Source organism: Silene latifolia, chromosome 4 (assembly GCF_048544455.1).
Source record: "Silene latifolia isolate original U9 population chromosome 4, ASM4854445v1, whole genome shotgun sequence".
Taxonomy (NCBI): Eukaryota; Viridiplantae; Streptophyta; class Magnoliopsida; order Caryophyllales; family Caryophyllaceae; genus Silene; species Silene latifolia.
The window spans coordinates 41,327,187-41,343,424 of NC_133529.1; the positions used below are offsets into that span (position 1 = coordinate 41,327,187).

Consider the following 16,238-nt stretch of genomic DNA (forward strand, 5'->3'; position numbering starts at 1 on the left):
AAGTTGGAAACCAACGTTTGCCATGGTCCAAACGTGGGAAAGCAACGTTGGCCGTGGTCAAAACGTTGGAATCCCACGTTTGACCACGAAGATTTTTTTTTTTTTTTTTTTTAAAAAAAAAAAAAATTTACCTTGGTCAAACATGGGATTCCAACGTTTGACCATGGCCAAACAACCAAACCCAACGTTTGTCCATGGGCAAACGGCCAAAATCATCGTTCCTCCATGGTCAAACGTCCAAAATTCATGTTTCACCATGGATGAAACAACCAATTCCCATGTTTCATCCATGGTGTCCCCTTCCCCATTTTTTTCGACTCAAATTCGACACCAACAACAACATTATTCGACATATAATTGACCTATTTTACGCAAACAACTATGCATTTACAACTAATTAGCAAAAGATTGACAACAAAAACAAAAATACAATTACAATCATACAAACAACAATCTATCTTTCAAAACTAATTCAATAAAGTTTAATAAAATCTAAAATAATCAAAACAAATTCAATTAACTAGCCAAATCGAAGCATATAATCAATTAAAACTAACAAATAAAGTCATATAATCTATTAACAACAACAATAAACGATTTAATTTCAATTACAAAGTTAATTTAAAAAAAAAAGAAAACTAATTTAAACGGCAGTGGCGGCGTGGTACTGGTGGCGTGTGGTGGCGGCGTGGTGGTAGGAGGTGGTGATGGTGTTTGATGTTGGGAATATTTGGGGATTTTTGGACTTAGAGAGAAAAGAAGAGAGTTAGTGAGATGTGAAGGGCAAAATTGTCTTTCGGAATGAAAACGTCGTCGATGTTTACTAAAACGTCGTCGATATTTACGAATTGGGTATAATTAGTAGCCTAAACAATAATCAGTCCAAAATATATGTGATTCTATTACATAAAATGCAAGGGGCACCTAGTACTCTAGTAGTATCATATTTGACAATATCGTTTAATAGTTTATGGCATCAACAAAATCGTTGGGTTACCAAATTAGTATTTTAGGGCATCGCTGAAAACGGTGTACGTTACCATGGTCTGGCATAACCGGCATAGTCCTCTTACGGAGTTAATGTTCTTACAGAGTTAATGTACCTCAACAACATAACTGACATGCCACACTGTATCGTGATAGAGCTTACCATTATGAGTTATATTTAAAAATGTATTATGTATACTCCCCTCCCTTCTTAAACATCTTCCACCTTTCTTCTTAAGGAGACAAACTTTTATAATTTTGACCACTAAAATGTCGAAAATCATGGTCAAACTACCGCATTGACAACTGTGTAAAAGCAATACAAAAGATAATTGAGAAGAGGATGAAGTACATTTAGTAGGAGAAATTCCTAAAAGATAATGAATTTCGCTCCTTAAGTCTAACCCTACTAAAGTATTCTGCCAAGTCTTGCATAACGAAAACTAAAATTACATGCTCCCTAGTTGTCATAATTTATGTCGCGGGTAAAAAGTTTCCAAACTATAACCGACTCAACTTATGGAGATTTTTACTCGTTTATTCTATAACTTTCTCAAATAATTCTCATAATATTTTTACCCATGTCTAACACTCATGGTTGTCATCATTTAAAATTCAGTTTGAGTCTAAAACTTTATTTATATTTGCTGCATCCAAGACAAATGCGACATAATTGGACACTTGCGATAGATTTTCCCTTTTTATCAAATTTGCTTCTTCTTATTGTAGAGCTAACAATTTTCATTCTCATGTAAAAAGCTAACGTTTATTTATTTTGAACCAATTGCTTATTATTTTGTTCCTCGTGATTATTATAGAGTATATTTGTAATTTGTGTTATAATGTCTAATTGCTAATATTTATTCTGAACCAATAGTTATTTATTCTATCAATCAAGTTTATAAAATTAAAAGGTGAGATCAACTCCTAACAATAGGCTAGAAAGCAAGTAAACATGGGCAGACATAAATAAGAAATTAATTGACATGAGTAAGGTCGGGAGATTATGAGAAATCTCATATTTAAGCTCTGTTTCTAAGAAATAAGCTTAAGCTTATTTGACCAAAATTTCATTTATCTTAGTTCTTATAAGTATTTGGTAGATAAATTATTTACCAAAATAAGGGTAGCTTGTGAGTAATATGTTACTTGTTTCTTATTTTTAATCCTTCAATTTAAAATATTAAATATGGAGTACTTACTAAGTCCTTTTATATCATTTTACTAAAAACTAACTACTTTTCGGTTAGTTTTCCAAACACTTTTTATTTAATCAGTTAACTTATCAACTCCTACTTTTCAGTTACCTTTTAAGCTATTTTTTTTAGCTTTTAGTTAACTTTTCAATTTTACGATGACTAATGAAATATGAGATATAGTATATGAATAAGTACTTTGTATGTTATTAATATACCATATAATTAGTTACATTGTGTATTTAGAGTACCACTTAGTATTATTCTTTTAATCTTTCCAAATTTCCATGAGTCCAACACTCAAACTCTAAATGGTTAAAAACTATTTCGTTTTTCTGCATTGTAATTAATTTTTTTGTTCTCTGTGTTTAAGTTAAGAAGAATTGTGCATTAAGTAAAATTTTATCCTTGCAATATGAATCTAAGAAGAAATCAATATTATGTAATGGTTAGATTACAATTGATCATCAGTTCATCATATATGACTAATACTATGAGTTGCTGCAAGCTTTAAGTTGTTCAAACCACAAAATTTTACTTCGGTTATTCTCGGTTTTGTTCCTCTACGATCTAATGATCTACACGTTCTTATTTAGTATAAATTAATGAAACAAAATAGTACTCCCTCTAACCCGATCAATAGTTTACATTTTCCTATTTAAGGTGAATAAGTCAAATAGTTTACACTTTTCTTTTCTAGTAAATAAACAAACTCATGTTGGTGGGGACCATTTTATTTCCTCCTCATTTCGTGTTTCTTTTGTTTTTTTAATAATTATAAACTCATTCCTCTCTCATTACCTTAATAATCGTGTATAAAATAATTATAAACTATTGATCGGGAGGGAGGGAGTAACGTATATAGATCAGTGAATTATTTTATATGTATTGATCACTTGAATGCATGTGTATCGAGGCATGTATGATTTATATACACACTCCAATAATTATTTTGTGATTATATTTTGATGAAGTAACCGTAGTTTATTCCTTACCATAGCACTTTTATCAAATAAATTCATTATTTATCCATCAGCTTCTTGAATTTTGATGCGGGATTACAAACTACAAATGTATGAGACCATAATTGTGAGGAAAATAAAAATGATAACTTGGCCTATTATAATTGTCTGTTATCTGTTTGATAATTGTAACTACTTATATTAGGATAATTTTACTAAAATATATTTGATCTACTTATATTAGGATAATTTTATTAAATTTTGTTTTAAATATTAAGAAATCTACTTGTATTGGGATAATTTTAGTAAATTTGTTTCGAAATCTACTATTGTTAGGATTGCTTAAAAAGTTGGACTCTCTAATATCGCTCGAAAAGTTTCTGCTTTATATATATGTACTAGATTTAATACCCGTGCGATGCACGGGCCGCTTGTTAGAATTTTTTTAATAGTTATACCTAAAACGTTATTAATTTCTTAATTTCAAGAACGATTTATACGTATGACGTGCTACCTGGTAGAATCGTTCATAACTATCTTAATTATACTTACTTCAATTGAAAAAGATAAACAACCATATGGTAATTTCCTAACCATATGCGACAAAAAACATATAAACATATTTGGCATATTTCATTTTTAACAATAAACTATTAAGGTTTTTTGTTTTTTATATTAGTTTGAGATTGTCATAAACTAATAAAAGTGTACCACAAAAAGGTGTCATATCGCGTTGTCTTAAGTTATTCATAAAAGTTATTCATGTCCAACTCTTTCGAGGTGGTTTGATAGCCGGTGGTTTCAACTTACCTCCCTCATTCGAAAGGAATCAAAGGATGAGATAGGTTAATCCTACCCTAGAAGATCAACCTAGGTTTCTTACCTAATCAAAAAAAAAAAGTATAAAACTCGCATATATTATAACAATGATGAAAAATAAAAATAGTTATGTCACGTTCAGCGTTATAATTACTATAGTTATTATTACATTAATACTTGGGAGAGACGCTATTTCACTACATTAGTGAGAGACCATTTTTCCGTACTCCTTCCTATGTTTACCGTAACCTATTTGTTGTTGATCATGACCCAAAGTAACACTTTAATTTCGTACTTAGCTATTTACATAATAAATGTTTCATACTGTCATGTTTATCATTAAACATGATTGATTTGTACCTATTTTATAGTCTATATTACCATTTTTTTCTTTGAATGTCCGTGAAAATAAGATGTTTATCATTAAACATGATTGATTTGTACCTATTTTATAGTCTATATTACCATTTTTTTCTTTGAATGTCCGTGAAAATAAGATAAAACTTTCTGGAAAAAAAACTAAACAAACAAACTAAAGCACAAACAGTTAAAAGAAGGTACTTCAATTAAGGAATAGCGATCAAAAGCGGAAATATATACTACGAATAGTGTTGTAGTCCGTATGTGAATTATTGGTCTTTACGTGATCTTAAGCCATAAAACTATTATTTTTGTGTATTTTGAACTTGTAGAAGCTCCAATATTGTCACGTTTAGCATATACTCGCTTATACGCGTTTGAGTATTATGTAATTCGCATCGCTTAGCTCTTATACTAATTAAATCATAGACGATGTATGATGTATTAATATGTGAATTTAAATTATTCTCAATTCCATGAATCTTATAATCTCATTATTAGCAGATTCATATAGTTATACTAACTCTATTATCTTATTTTATACTCCGTATAGAAATTTAGAATAATTTGTAAAGTTGGAGGTTCTATTTCACGTAAAGAAAATCTCACAACAAAAGTATTGAATGACGATACTCTTTCTCGTCTTTTGCCGTGACAGTGCTCGGGTACTTTGTCCAATCTTCAACCTTCCAATTTTCTCAACGGAACTCTGGATTTGCCTTGATACCATGCTCGGGCTTATTTGATAAAAAAAATGATCAAAACCCGAAAATAACCATTACGATGAAATTATCGATAAATACAACAAATAACTTGTAAGAACATCGTTTTGGATACCTTTATAGCTTTATCTCCACCAAATCGACCAGAAAACATGTACGCGTCCAGCCTAATAAAAGTTCCTTACCGCGCTGCGGATCGGAATTCATTTATATGATTGTAAATAAAACCATAAAACTTTTTAAATTAGATAAACACTCAATAAATTTCCGTTTGATCATATCGATTCAATTCTTGCACCCTTTCAACAAAAGACTCTAATGATCTACAAATAAGCAAACAGAAATAGAAAACAATAGAAAAATATGGCTCAGGGACTGAGCAACAACCTGATTTAATATTGAAATATCCTTTTCATGCCTTTTCTTTTAAGTCGTTGATTTGCTTGCAGCTTGCTAATCTTCTTAGTCGTCTCTTCTTATGCCTTCATAGCACGCATCTGCAAAACTACGGAATTAATTTCAGTATCAGCAAAACTTAGTACAAAAATCTGATATGATACTCTTCTTAGCAGTAAACACGCAGAGTCCTATGGCAGCATGTAAGTTTAATAGCCTAAGGTTCGCAAATTACTTTCAAAAACATATATCACCGATGGAACGAACAATCTAATTCCATAAAAAAAAATCATATCAGCTGTAAAACTAAATTAAAGGCTACTCAGTTAATTAGAGAACAAACAAATAAAAATAGAAAGAACGACAACGATGAGGAAATAAGAATCAGGTAAACAATACAGGATATATATACATGCACATTTAGGTAATTGGGTTTATTTAGTATTGTTATTCTCATACAATTGTAGTTCGCGAACAAATCAAATACTTATAACAGAGTAGTAATCAACTTCACGTCATACCGTATATAGGATATATTATTTTTTAATATAGTTATAATTATTTAGCATTATTTATTTCGATTAGGTGTTTTGCTAAACTTGGACTCTCTGTAATCGCTCGAAAAAAGCTTCCTTTATTAATATAGATAGATGTATTGATTGATTGATTGAATTACAAATCTAATGATTATGGAATATTATATTTTTTGGAAATCTAAATTAATTTATTTACCTTTTAATATTTTCCAAAATATATATATTTAAATGAAAAACTGGTCAAATACTATAAGTAGATGGGACAATAGTTTATCATTCCTTAAGCATTATGCTTTTTGTTTCATTCAACTACTTTTTTACCGTTTTATTATTTAAGACAGATGTGTTCATATTAGCCAAAAATCAAATTATTTATTATTTATCATTAAATAAAATATCGTTTATAATAAATAAAAATAAATAAATGAGTGGGAGAAATGAATATTTTAGACCGACTAAGATATTGTGTGTTATGTCACTCCATGCTTCTATAGTCTTTTTTTTTTTTTTTTGTTGGACAACAGTGGCTACTATAGTTCTATTTTTTGCTTCTAAAAGTTCCAATATAAAGTAGCTTATCTTAAGTGGAATTATGACATAATTCTTATATCCTACACCCATGTGTAGGATACTACATACTCCCTCCAACCCCCCACTCCCCACTCATCCTCAACTTCCTCCTTTTTTTTCTTTTAAATTTTTAAAACAAAAATTAACTTCCATTTTTAAGAAAAGTTACGATGGTCATCTTCAGTTTAAGTGTTACGTAGTGTTACATTCACGATATGACACCAGGGGCGGTTCTTGAGGGGGTGCAGGGGGCGCAGCCGCACCCCCTCAAAGTGAGAAATAAATAAATTATTGTGCAATATATTTCAATGTTATTTGTTTGATTCAGTGGTAAGAAGCATTTATTCTAAACTAGAGGTAATGGGTTCAATTACTACAACCAACAATTTCTGTTTTTTTTTTCTTTTAATTATTTTTCACCTATCATTGTACAAAATAGGCCTAATTAATAATTAAACACTCTCTCCCTAATATAACAAGTAGTTTTAGTATTGTAATTATAAAATTCTTGATAAATATGTCCATCATTATTAAAAAAATTACCAAAAAGAATAATTTGTTTGGTATATAATCAATGTTTTTTCCGTATTCTAATTTTGCGTCAGTTTGATAGTCTCGTATTAAAAAAATCCTCTAAAAAACGACATCCTTTAAGAAAAACGTATGCGAAATGTATGAAATTTTACTATATTAATATTGATTTAGCCGCCACCTACTAAAAGTCTTTTAATTTTATAAAATTTCCGCACCCCCCTCGTTCAATCCCTAGAGTCGCCACTGTATGACACTATTATATTCATTTTAAGTTTAGTGAATATGACAATATTGTTTAATGAATATGTATTTTAAAGTACGATATTCACAATTGGACACTATCCTATTCACTTTCAGTTTAGTGAATATGACAGTGTAGTTTGATGAATATGTATTATAGGGTGTGATATTCATCTGATGGTTATATTATATTCACTTTCACTTTAGTGAATATGACATTTATAGTTTAGTGAATATGACTTTATTTATTCAAATATATTGAACAATAATCATGAACGTTTAATTTCATACCAAAATCGCATAATACAAAATAATTTAAGGAAAAAAATTATGTGATATGATATGAATATGTCAATTACGTTATGTGAATATGTGAGAAAAAATAAAATAAATAACAAAACATATCAAATATGATCTCAATTTGTAGAGGAATAAAAATTATGAATAATAATATATTTTTTATTATTTTCTAATTTATTAAATTTATAATTTATTTATTATAGGAAAAAAATTAAGAAAAGGGAGTACCATGCACCATACTCCTGGCCTCCTGGGTGCATGGTATAATTTACCGAATTCCACAAGCATCAACCAGCTTTAGACGAAGCAAGGAATCCTGACCGTCTAAGGTGGGCCACATACAACAGTCCTCAACGGTCAGATCATCCTTCACGTAATACACGTGAAAACTAGACATACCAAATACTCAAATACTCCGTATATACAGTATACTCCCGTTAAAACAACCAATTAATGGATTAAATTAAAATCCCCCCCAATTAATTAACATTACTTAATCGTAAACCCCAATTTTGCTCAATTATCAAATTAATCATATCCCTGGCGACAATGCTACGCTACGCTACCGTCGCATCGGTGGTCCTACTCCTTATCACGGCGGCTTTGGCCGATGACCGTCGAATGATGGACGACTTCTTACGGTTGCCGTCCGATAGAACAGTTGATGTTGATGATGATGATTCAGTAGGAACTAGGTGGGCTGTTCTTATTGCTGGTTCTAAGGGATTTTATAATTACAGACATCAGGTCATCTAAACTACTCACTCTTATTCCTTTTTTACTGTTTATTTTATTTTATTTTAATTTTAATTTTGGTTAATTCAGATGATTTTGTTTGTTAAACTAAAACGATGAGATTTTAGTGATTTGATTTGATATTGTTTAGTAGGAGTACTTGACTTAGAAAATTGTTGTTTGTGATGCTCTTTGCTTTTAATTGTAATTTTAAATTTACTGTTATTTTGATCAAATAACTATCTAATTGGGGTGACTTAGCTCAGTGGATTGCGTTTTTGTTGAAGAAAAGACGGGTAACTCACGGCCGCTGTCTAAGTAGACCGCGGTATTAGCTATATGTACATGATAGGCTTCAACACAGGCACACAAGGTCAGGTCAGGTCGATTACGCTTCTTAAGAAGATATAATCTAAGATCAAGTTGCTCTTTGTTCATTCATCTTCTGATCACTTAAGTCAACTCATCTAGCCAATGACTTTTTGATATAATCATACCCACACATAGAATTTAAGTGGGCTACTCTTCCTATCGTTCAATGGCCTTAGATGCTGGCACCGTTTACGTTTTATCTGTTGGTGGTCTGTGTAGTGTTGGCTTACTCGAGCATCAATTTCCAAGTTGTTGCCCCAATTGCTTGTTCTGGAGTCATACTATATGGAACATGATTAATTTTGGCACAAGCTAAAATTTTTAATGTCTCCATCAAGCTCGGTAATATCCGTTTATATGTATGTACAGTATGTGAAATCTGATTAGATCTAATATTCAAGGGCCGTGCCTGTTAAAGGTGTTATATTTGGTTATTTTGTATACTTTCCCGATGATGAAGACACCTTGTATAGTTTAAATTCAGAGTGGGTATTTGACTATTTGTGCCTTGTGGACTGTTACCAAAGGGAAAAAGAAATAGAGGGTAGGTATTCTATTTAATCATGTCTGTAAGAGACCCATGTGCTCAATTATTTCAAGGAACCACAACTAAGTAAAACTGCATGTTGACAATGACCATCGTTATTCATCTTGATCTCTTATGCAGGCTGATGTTTGCCATGCGTATCAAGTATTGAAAAAAGGTGGGTTGAAAGACGAGAATATCATTGTGTTCATGTATGACGATGTTGCTTACCATGAGGACAACCCAAGACCTGGGGTCATCATCAATAGCCCACGTGGAGATAATGTATACGCCGGAGTCCCAAAGGTCGTATTACAGGATCATTCTTTCTACAGCCTTGTTGTTATATCAGCATTAATTCATTTTTCTTATTGGCTTGACACATTGTTGCAGGATTACACTGGAAAAGACGTGAACGTGAAAAACTTTTTGGCTGTTTTACTTGGAGACAAAAACGCTATTACGGGTGGCAGTGGAAAGGTTGTAAATAGTGGCCCTAATGATCACATATTTGTCTTTTACTCTGACCATGGTGGTGCTGGCGTGATTGGTTAGTATTCCAAGCTTGACATCTTTCCCAAAATCTGTAGTTTTATTGTTCTTTGTGGTGTGTGGGAGGGGTGTGAACTTCAGGTGTTCTTATGTTGTGATTTGTCAAGGCGTGAATCTTTGAACTTTCTAGTTTTATGAGCACACTTCGCTACAAGGAGTTGTTTCTGTTTTCCTATGAAACCATGGATCTTCAAAACACTGTTTCGCCATGTAAATGGTTGATGTCTGCATTAGCCTGCTGTGTGAATGACTGTGTAGTTCCTTCGCATGCATATCGTGGTGTCGCATTGTTGGATGAATGGATATGCGTGTTGGTATTCATAAACAACCTTTGCTTAATCCTAGGGCTATTACGTTGAAATTTCTTTTGGTCGTTGAAAAGACTGATTATGTTGGTGGCTCTTCTTTGCTTAATCGAACTATTTCTTGTCTTGTTGTAATGATGGGTCTATTCTCTTTGCTATTTTCTCAGGTATGCCAACGTACCCTTTTCTCTATGCTGATGAGCTGGTAGATACTTTGAAGAAGAAACATGCTTCTCGGGGCTATAAAAGCTTAGTAAGTTTGACACGCTGACCAGCCTTCTCTATTCTCTGTACTGGCTTTAATTTTTAAGAAATAAATTATATACATTACCTTCCACTAAATTGAATATTGATAAATTCTGCTCCGTGAAACTGTCAGGTGTTCTATCTTGAAGCATGCGAGGCTGGAAGTATGTTTGAGGGTATCCTGCCCGAAGGGCTTGATATCTATGCTACCACTGCTTCAAATGCTATAGAAAGTAGTTGGGGGACGTATTGCCCTGGGGATTTCCCTAGCCCTCCTCCAGAGTACGATACTTGCTTGGGTGATATGTATAGTGTAGCATGGATGGAAGACAGGTATGGCCGTCATGTAAATGTTTGATAGAGTTTACATCACATTGTCCCTATATGGTTGATATTTGATAAGTACTTCATTATATGGTCTTTGCTTTCTGAAGAACTGTAGTTTTAATTTCTCCTGGGCATATGGTTTTGGTCTCTTGAGGTCGTTTATTACAATTATGAGAATACTTTATTGGTTTACAGTTTGAACATTAAGACGGCAACTTAAGCTGCATTTCTGGTCATTGATGGACATAATCTTAACATTATTTGTGGGTATTAGATCTGATCATTTTGTTATTCATTCATGGCTACATGAGGATGCTTCAAATGAGAGAATTAGCAATTTAACACCAAAGTGATTTACCGGAAGGTTAACGTTTCCCTCTACTGATAAAAAGATGCATAAAGGGACTTAAATAAGCGCTGTGGGCATACTTTAAGACGAGGCACTAATCCTAACACATCATTAGCAGTTAGCATTGTTAGATGCCTAAGTACATGGCAATCCGTTGGGGAATTTCTCAATTCCCGTCCTGCCCTCTGCCTTTACCTTTTGCCTCTTCGTGACATCCATATGCTTTCCACCTGTGTGATGTTCTCTATGTATCTAATTTGTTCGCACCTTATCTGATTTTTGTCTTGTAGACATTTGTTTACGTTGACGTCCTTAAAGTTACACACTTCATTGTCTTAAGCTCAGATGCTTTTTTTTTAAAGTCAAACTATGTCTGAAAAATTTTCTTCTGATTTTCAAGTGTTACTGTTACCTCATCAGTTAGCTTTGTGTGCGACTATGGTATGAATACAACAAGTCATATAATAACACTCTTCTGAAATGAATAATATGACATGAACTGGAACCATTGTATGTGTACAATAGTTTCACGTGAGTTTTTCTCTTACCTCATATTAACGATTTCAAACGATGATTATTTCAGCCGACCCCAAATTATTTTGGGGCCAAGTCTATGTTGCTATAGTACTAGTGTAAGCAGTGTTGCCAAAACTGCCTTTTATCATCCTTACGCCTATCTGCAATTTGACATTTTTAGTGTATGTGGTAACAGTTACTTTTCTTGGTTTTGTCTTGAGTTTCCTAAAAATTTATCTTGTGTACAGCGAAAGACACAATTTACGGGCAGAAACATTGAGGCATCAGTATGAATTGGTAAGAAACGGTGGAATGTGATCTCTATGGCTGTATTGTTATCTTTTGCACTCTGTTTTCCTTTACTAGTTTTACTATGCAAGCGTCAAAGAACAAGGTGAAGGGTGAGTTAAGTTTTTATTTATTTATTAAATCTAAAGTGTATATTTTTAATTGCTTAGTTAACATGTCAGTGTGCCTTGTAGATTAAGAGGCAACTATCGAGACATAACTTTGTTTGTTCAAATTTTTATTATGTTCTTCTCTACAATATTATCCATAGCATTTATCCATTTATATTTTATCCCTTTTTAAAATCTAAAGAAGAGTATTGTTGCACACTTGCACAAAATTTTAGTTTAAAAATACAAATTTGAGCAAAAAACATTGTCCCTCTTGTATATGAGGTGTGAGCCTCATGCCTTTTAAAACCAAGGTTAATTGATCTGTTTATTGCAGGTCAAGAGTAGAACTTCAAACGGAGACTCAGATACGGCTCGCATGTCATGCAGTTTGGAGATACAGAGATTAGCAAAGACATGCTCTTCTTATACATAGGTTCAAATCCTGCGAATGATAACCACACATACGCTGACGGCAACTCGTTGAGGCCGATGTCTGGTAAAGCTGTTAACCAGCGAGATGCTGATCTTGTCCATTTTTGGGAGAAGGTTTTGTTTTTCTCAAACTCCAGCTATTTAATTCTTGTTACTAGTATGTCTTCACATTTTATATCTGGTCGGTAACATGAAGAAAAGTAGCGAATCCATAATTGAACGTATAGCTGTTCACGGGCTGTCTTGTCCATTCATCCTAGAGCGGGTACGGAAAATGCATCTACTAAAATCTACGTTGGCTCAATCCATTAACCCGTCCCAGGTCCACTTGTGCGCTTGTTGTAGCTTGCAAAATCCATGTTGGTCATAGCTTGTATCTGGCCTACGTTTGTATTAACCCAATTACTTGTTTGTGCATAGATGGTAGTTGGTTGCTAGCATTTGACGTTTAAATATCAATTAAAGAAGAAAAGCAGAACTGCTGCAGTTGCTGGAGGACTGAGAATATAAACACTAGTCAATAATTTATTGTTTATTTTAAGAATATTGCCAAGTAGGGCTTTTGACATTAGATCATGCTGATTCTTTAAATAATAATGATAAACTCTGTAAACAACACAACAAAATATTAGTTCCAAAATGATAGGGGGTTGATTAGCATGATTAATCGTCATAAATTTTCCCCAAGATTAATAGTTATCAGTCATAGTCGGGCTCCGGGGTATTTCTACCTTTTTTTGCGGTTCTTGCTCTAACTGTCAAAACACATTTGTCAAACTTAGATCATATTGGGACGAAGGCTTTGCGGTTGTTCTCAATTTATGTATTCGAATGGTGCAGAATTCTTTCTTCTTTCAGTTTCCACTTTCCATTAACTGTTGTATTTGCAATATTTCTTTTCATCAGTTCCGCAAGGCTCCTGAAGGTTCTACTACAAAGATGGAGGCTCAAAAGCGGTTTGTGGAGGCAATGTCACACAGAGTTCACTTGGATCACAGCATGAAACTTGTAGGCAAGCTTTTGTTTGGAATGGAAAAAGGTCCGCAGGTGTTGCAAACAGTCAGGCCTGCTGGTCAGCCCCTTGTTGATGACTGGAAATGCCTCAGGACACTGGTACTTATCCTGTTTCCGTCACCTTGCGTCTCAATTCTAACCTTCATTCTTACTGGACAATTAGTCCCCTATGAGACGGTCTCATGCTAATATAATGTGAGACCGATCCAATTTACTAGAATACTTGCCCCGTATATTATACCCTACTCCATCGTTTTCTAACCCCACTATTTGCGATAACCCTATTACTGTTTTATCTACTCATTCACCCATCAATTCACAGATTAAAGAGTAGCTACCTTATAAATAATTCTTGTAAGGTCAGTCCCATTATTGTGATGCGGAAGACCATATGTTAACACACATGATGGCGGAAATTAACCAGGTAGAGACTTTTTTAAACTATTTGCAGGTCAGAACCTTTGAGACGCACTGCGGTTCTCTTAACCAGTATGGAATGAAGCATATGCGTTCCATAGCGAACATTTGCAATGCCGGAATAACGACTGAGCAGATGGCTGAGGCGTCCTCTCAGGCATGCCCTACCATTCCTTCGAGCCCTTGGAGTTCTCTTCATAGAGGTTTTAGCGCCTGAAACTGCTGTATACTATGAAACTCTATCTATCATATTATAAATCGTGTTATTATTTACCATCGCTGGCCCGGCTCCATTGTAAATACCAGCTGTGTAAATTTGATGTGATCTTTACGGGGAGGTGATGGTAGTACAGTTTGTACCAAAACGCACTTGCCTGGAAGTTGTATTCTCTGCTCCCATTATCTAATCTAATGGTGTGTTAGCTTGACATTTTTTTGTTGCTTAGTAATATAAAAAATAAAGGGAGTTTTTTTTACGTGGATCCTTGTGTTTTTTTTTTTCGAATTTTACATGGTATCTTTCGTTTTTTTGAAAACATCACTTGTGCTCATAAACTTGGTAAATATTCCATAGTTGCTAAAACCAAATTACTAACATCGAGTTTGTAAACAGTTAAATTTTGTAAAAAAAAAAAAAAATGTATATGATTGAATAAATGATATTTATGTTAATGGTATGATAGTTTATTGTCAAATGATCAATAAAAATGCATAAACTAAACAAATTACGCATTAGAGAATTTAGGGGTATTTAAGTAGAGGTGGAAATTAAGTTTAGGGTATGATTGATGTTTTTGAAAAAGAGAAATAGTTGAAATTAAAGTAAGATTTAAAAAGTCCGACTGTGGGTTGGCTAATATGAATCTTAGAAAGGTTTAGGATTACTTGAAATTGAAGTAAGATTTATTATTATTTGTCACTGAAAGTAATCCCAAGAAAGTGGAAGGTGATCTCTAGGCTGGTTTTGGAGGAGGGAAGAGCGTAGCGGTCATAGTGGTCAATGGGGAGGGGTAGCCTGTAACTGGGGTTCTGCTGGTTGGGAGGGGACGACGGAGGTTGATAGAACTCAATATGCGGAAGGCGAGGGCGTGGTGCGTCGTCAAAGGGAGATGATGGGTTGAGATTTTAGTGCAACAAGATCTTCCAGAAGACTCATTAGTCATTATACACAAAATCTTTACTCAAACTATAAGATTAATGCATAACAAATGTAACTATATATACTGTATTATATTCTCATCAATAATGCCATTGAAATTTTTTAAACAATCTCAGCTCAAACCATCAAAACTTTGGCAAACATAAACATAAACAAACAATCAATCAATCAATCAAAGTCAACCAAACCAAAACCATAAAGAGAGTAATATCAATAGGTTAGAAGGAGACAGCGCCCACAGCGGCTGCACGACTAGCAGAGTAGGATGATGGAGAGTCGGCTTCAGCAGGGGATTTGGCAGCCATGACGACAACGCTGATGACAGCGATAGCGGCGAGGACGCCCAAGGCAAGCATCAATCCTATTAAGTTAATCATTGGAGTTGATAGACAGATTTTATGTAAGGATGGACTTGGTATTAGTAGATAGATACAAAAGGGCAAAATGAAAAGGGCGCTAAATGAGATGATGAAGATAGGTTATATAATAGTACAGTCAGTTTAGTAACGAGAGCTGTTAATGTGGGCCCTTCCCTTAACCCCGTCCCTACATTAGTATCAAGGGTAAACTATCTGACTAGTCATCTGAGGACTGAGGACTGAGGAGCAGTTTGCATCCCCGGCCTGCATCTAATTGCTTAATCTTTGGAGATTCCATCTCAAAACCTAGTCGTCTCAACCAAAAAAATTCACTAATTCTTGTTTACGACTGCTCTAAATAAGTAGAATAACTAATAGTTTTTGAAAATGTAAAATAATGGTTTTAATCCATTTGATTTATGAAGTTTTTATAAATATAGTTCCGATTATTATTTCGTACTCCGTATTATTTTTGACAATTTTAACAAAAATAACTAAAACCTTTGTACAATTTTTTTTTATTTTTTTTTTTTGCAAGTATCCTAATTTGAAAAGGTCCACTAAATAAATAAAATGTGCTAATAATCCAACATGTGTTTATCTCAAGAAAAGGTCCACTAAATAAGGATGTTTTGAAAAATAATGATTATTTAAGATTTATTTATGAGTTATTAAATTTTTGACAAATCACTTAATATAGTTTAACAAGTCATCCAGTTCATTTTGATTTTAATGAGTTAAAAAAAAAAGATTTTACACTTAGTCAATACAAGCATCATGCAATAGATGATTTAAGAATTCTTTTTTTCTTTTATCATTTGCACATTCGACTTTTTACTTGGCTCTAATTTTTCAATTGGGTTCTAATAGGTTACGACGGCTATTGTCTAGGATTTAGACTATTAG

The 16,238-nt window shown here is 33.3% G+C and overlaps 1 protein-coding gene across 1 annotated transcript; it reads left to right on the forward strand.

Annotated features, from left to right (window-relative positions):
* The first annotated feature begins 8,066 nt into the window (after positions 1 to 8,066).
* LOC141653458 (vacuolar-processing enzyme) lies at positions 8,067 to 14,244 on the forward strand. Its single transcript, XM_074461226.1, is given in 10 exon segments — positions 8,067 to 8,369; positions 9,397 to 9,561; positions 9,649 to 9,805; positions 10,280 to 10,365; positions 10,492 to 10,691; positions 11,799 to 11,847; positions 12,286 to 12,316; positions 12,319 to 12,497; positions 13,290 to 13,496; positions 13,849 to 14,244. Coding segments are annotated over 10 exon segments (1,455 nt in total). The 5' UTR covers positions 8,067 to 8,171; the 3' UTR covers positions 14,032 to 14,244.
* The last annotated feature ends 1,994 nt before the right edge of the window (positions 14,245 to 16,238 follow it).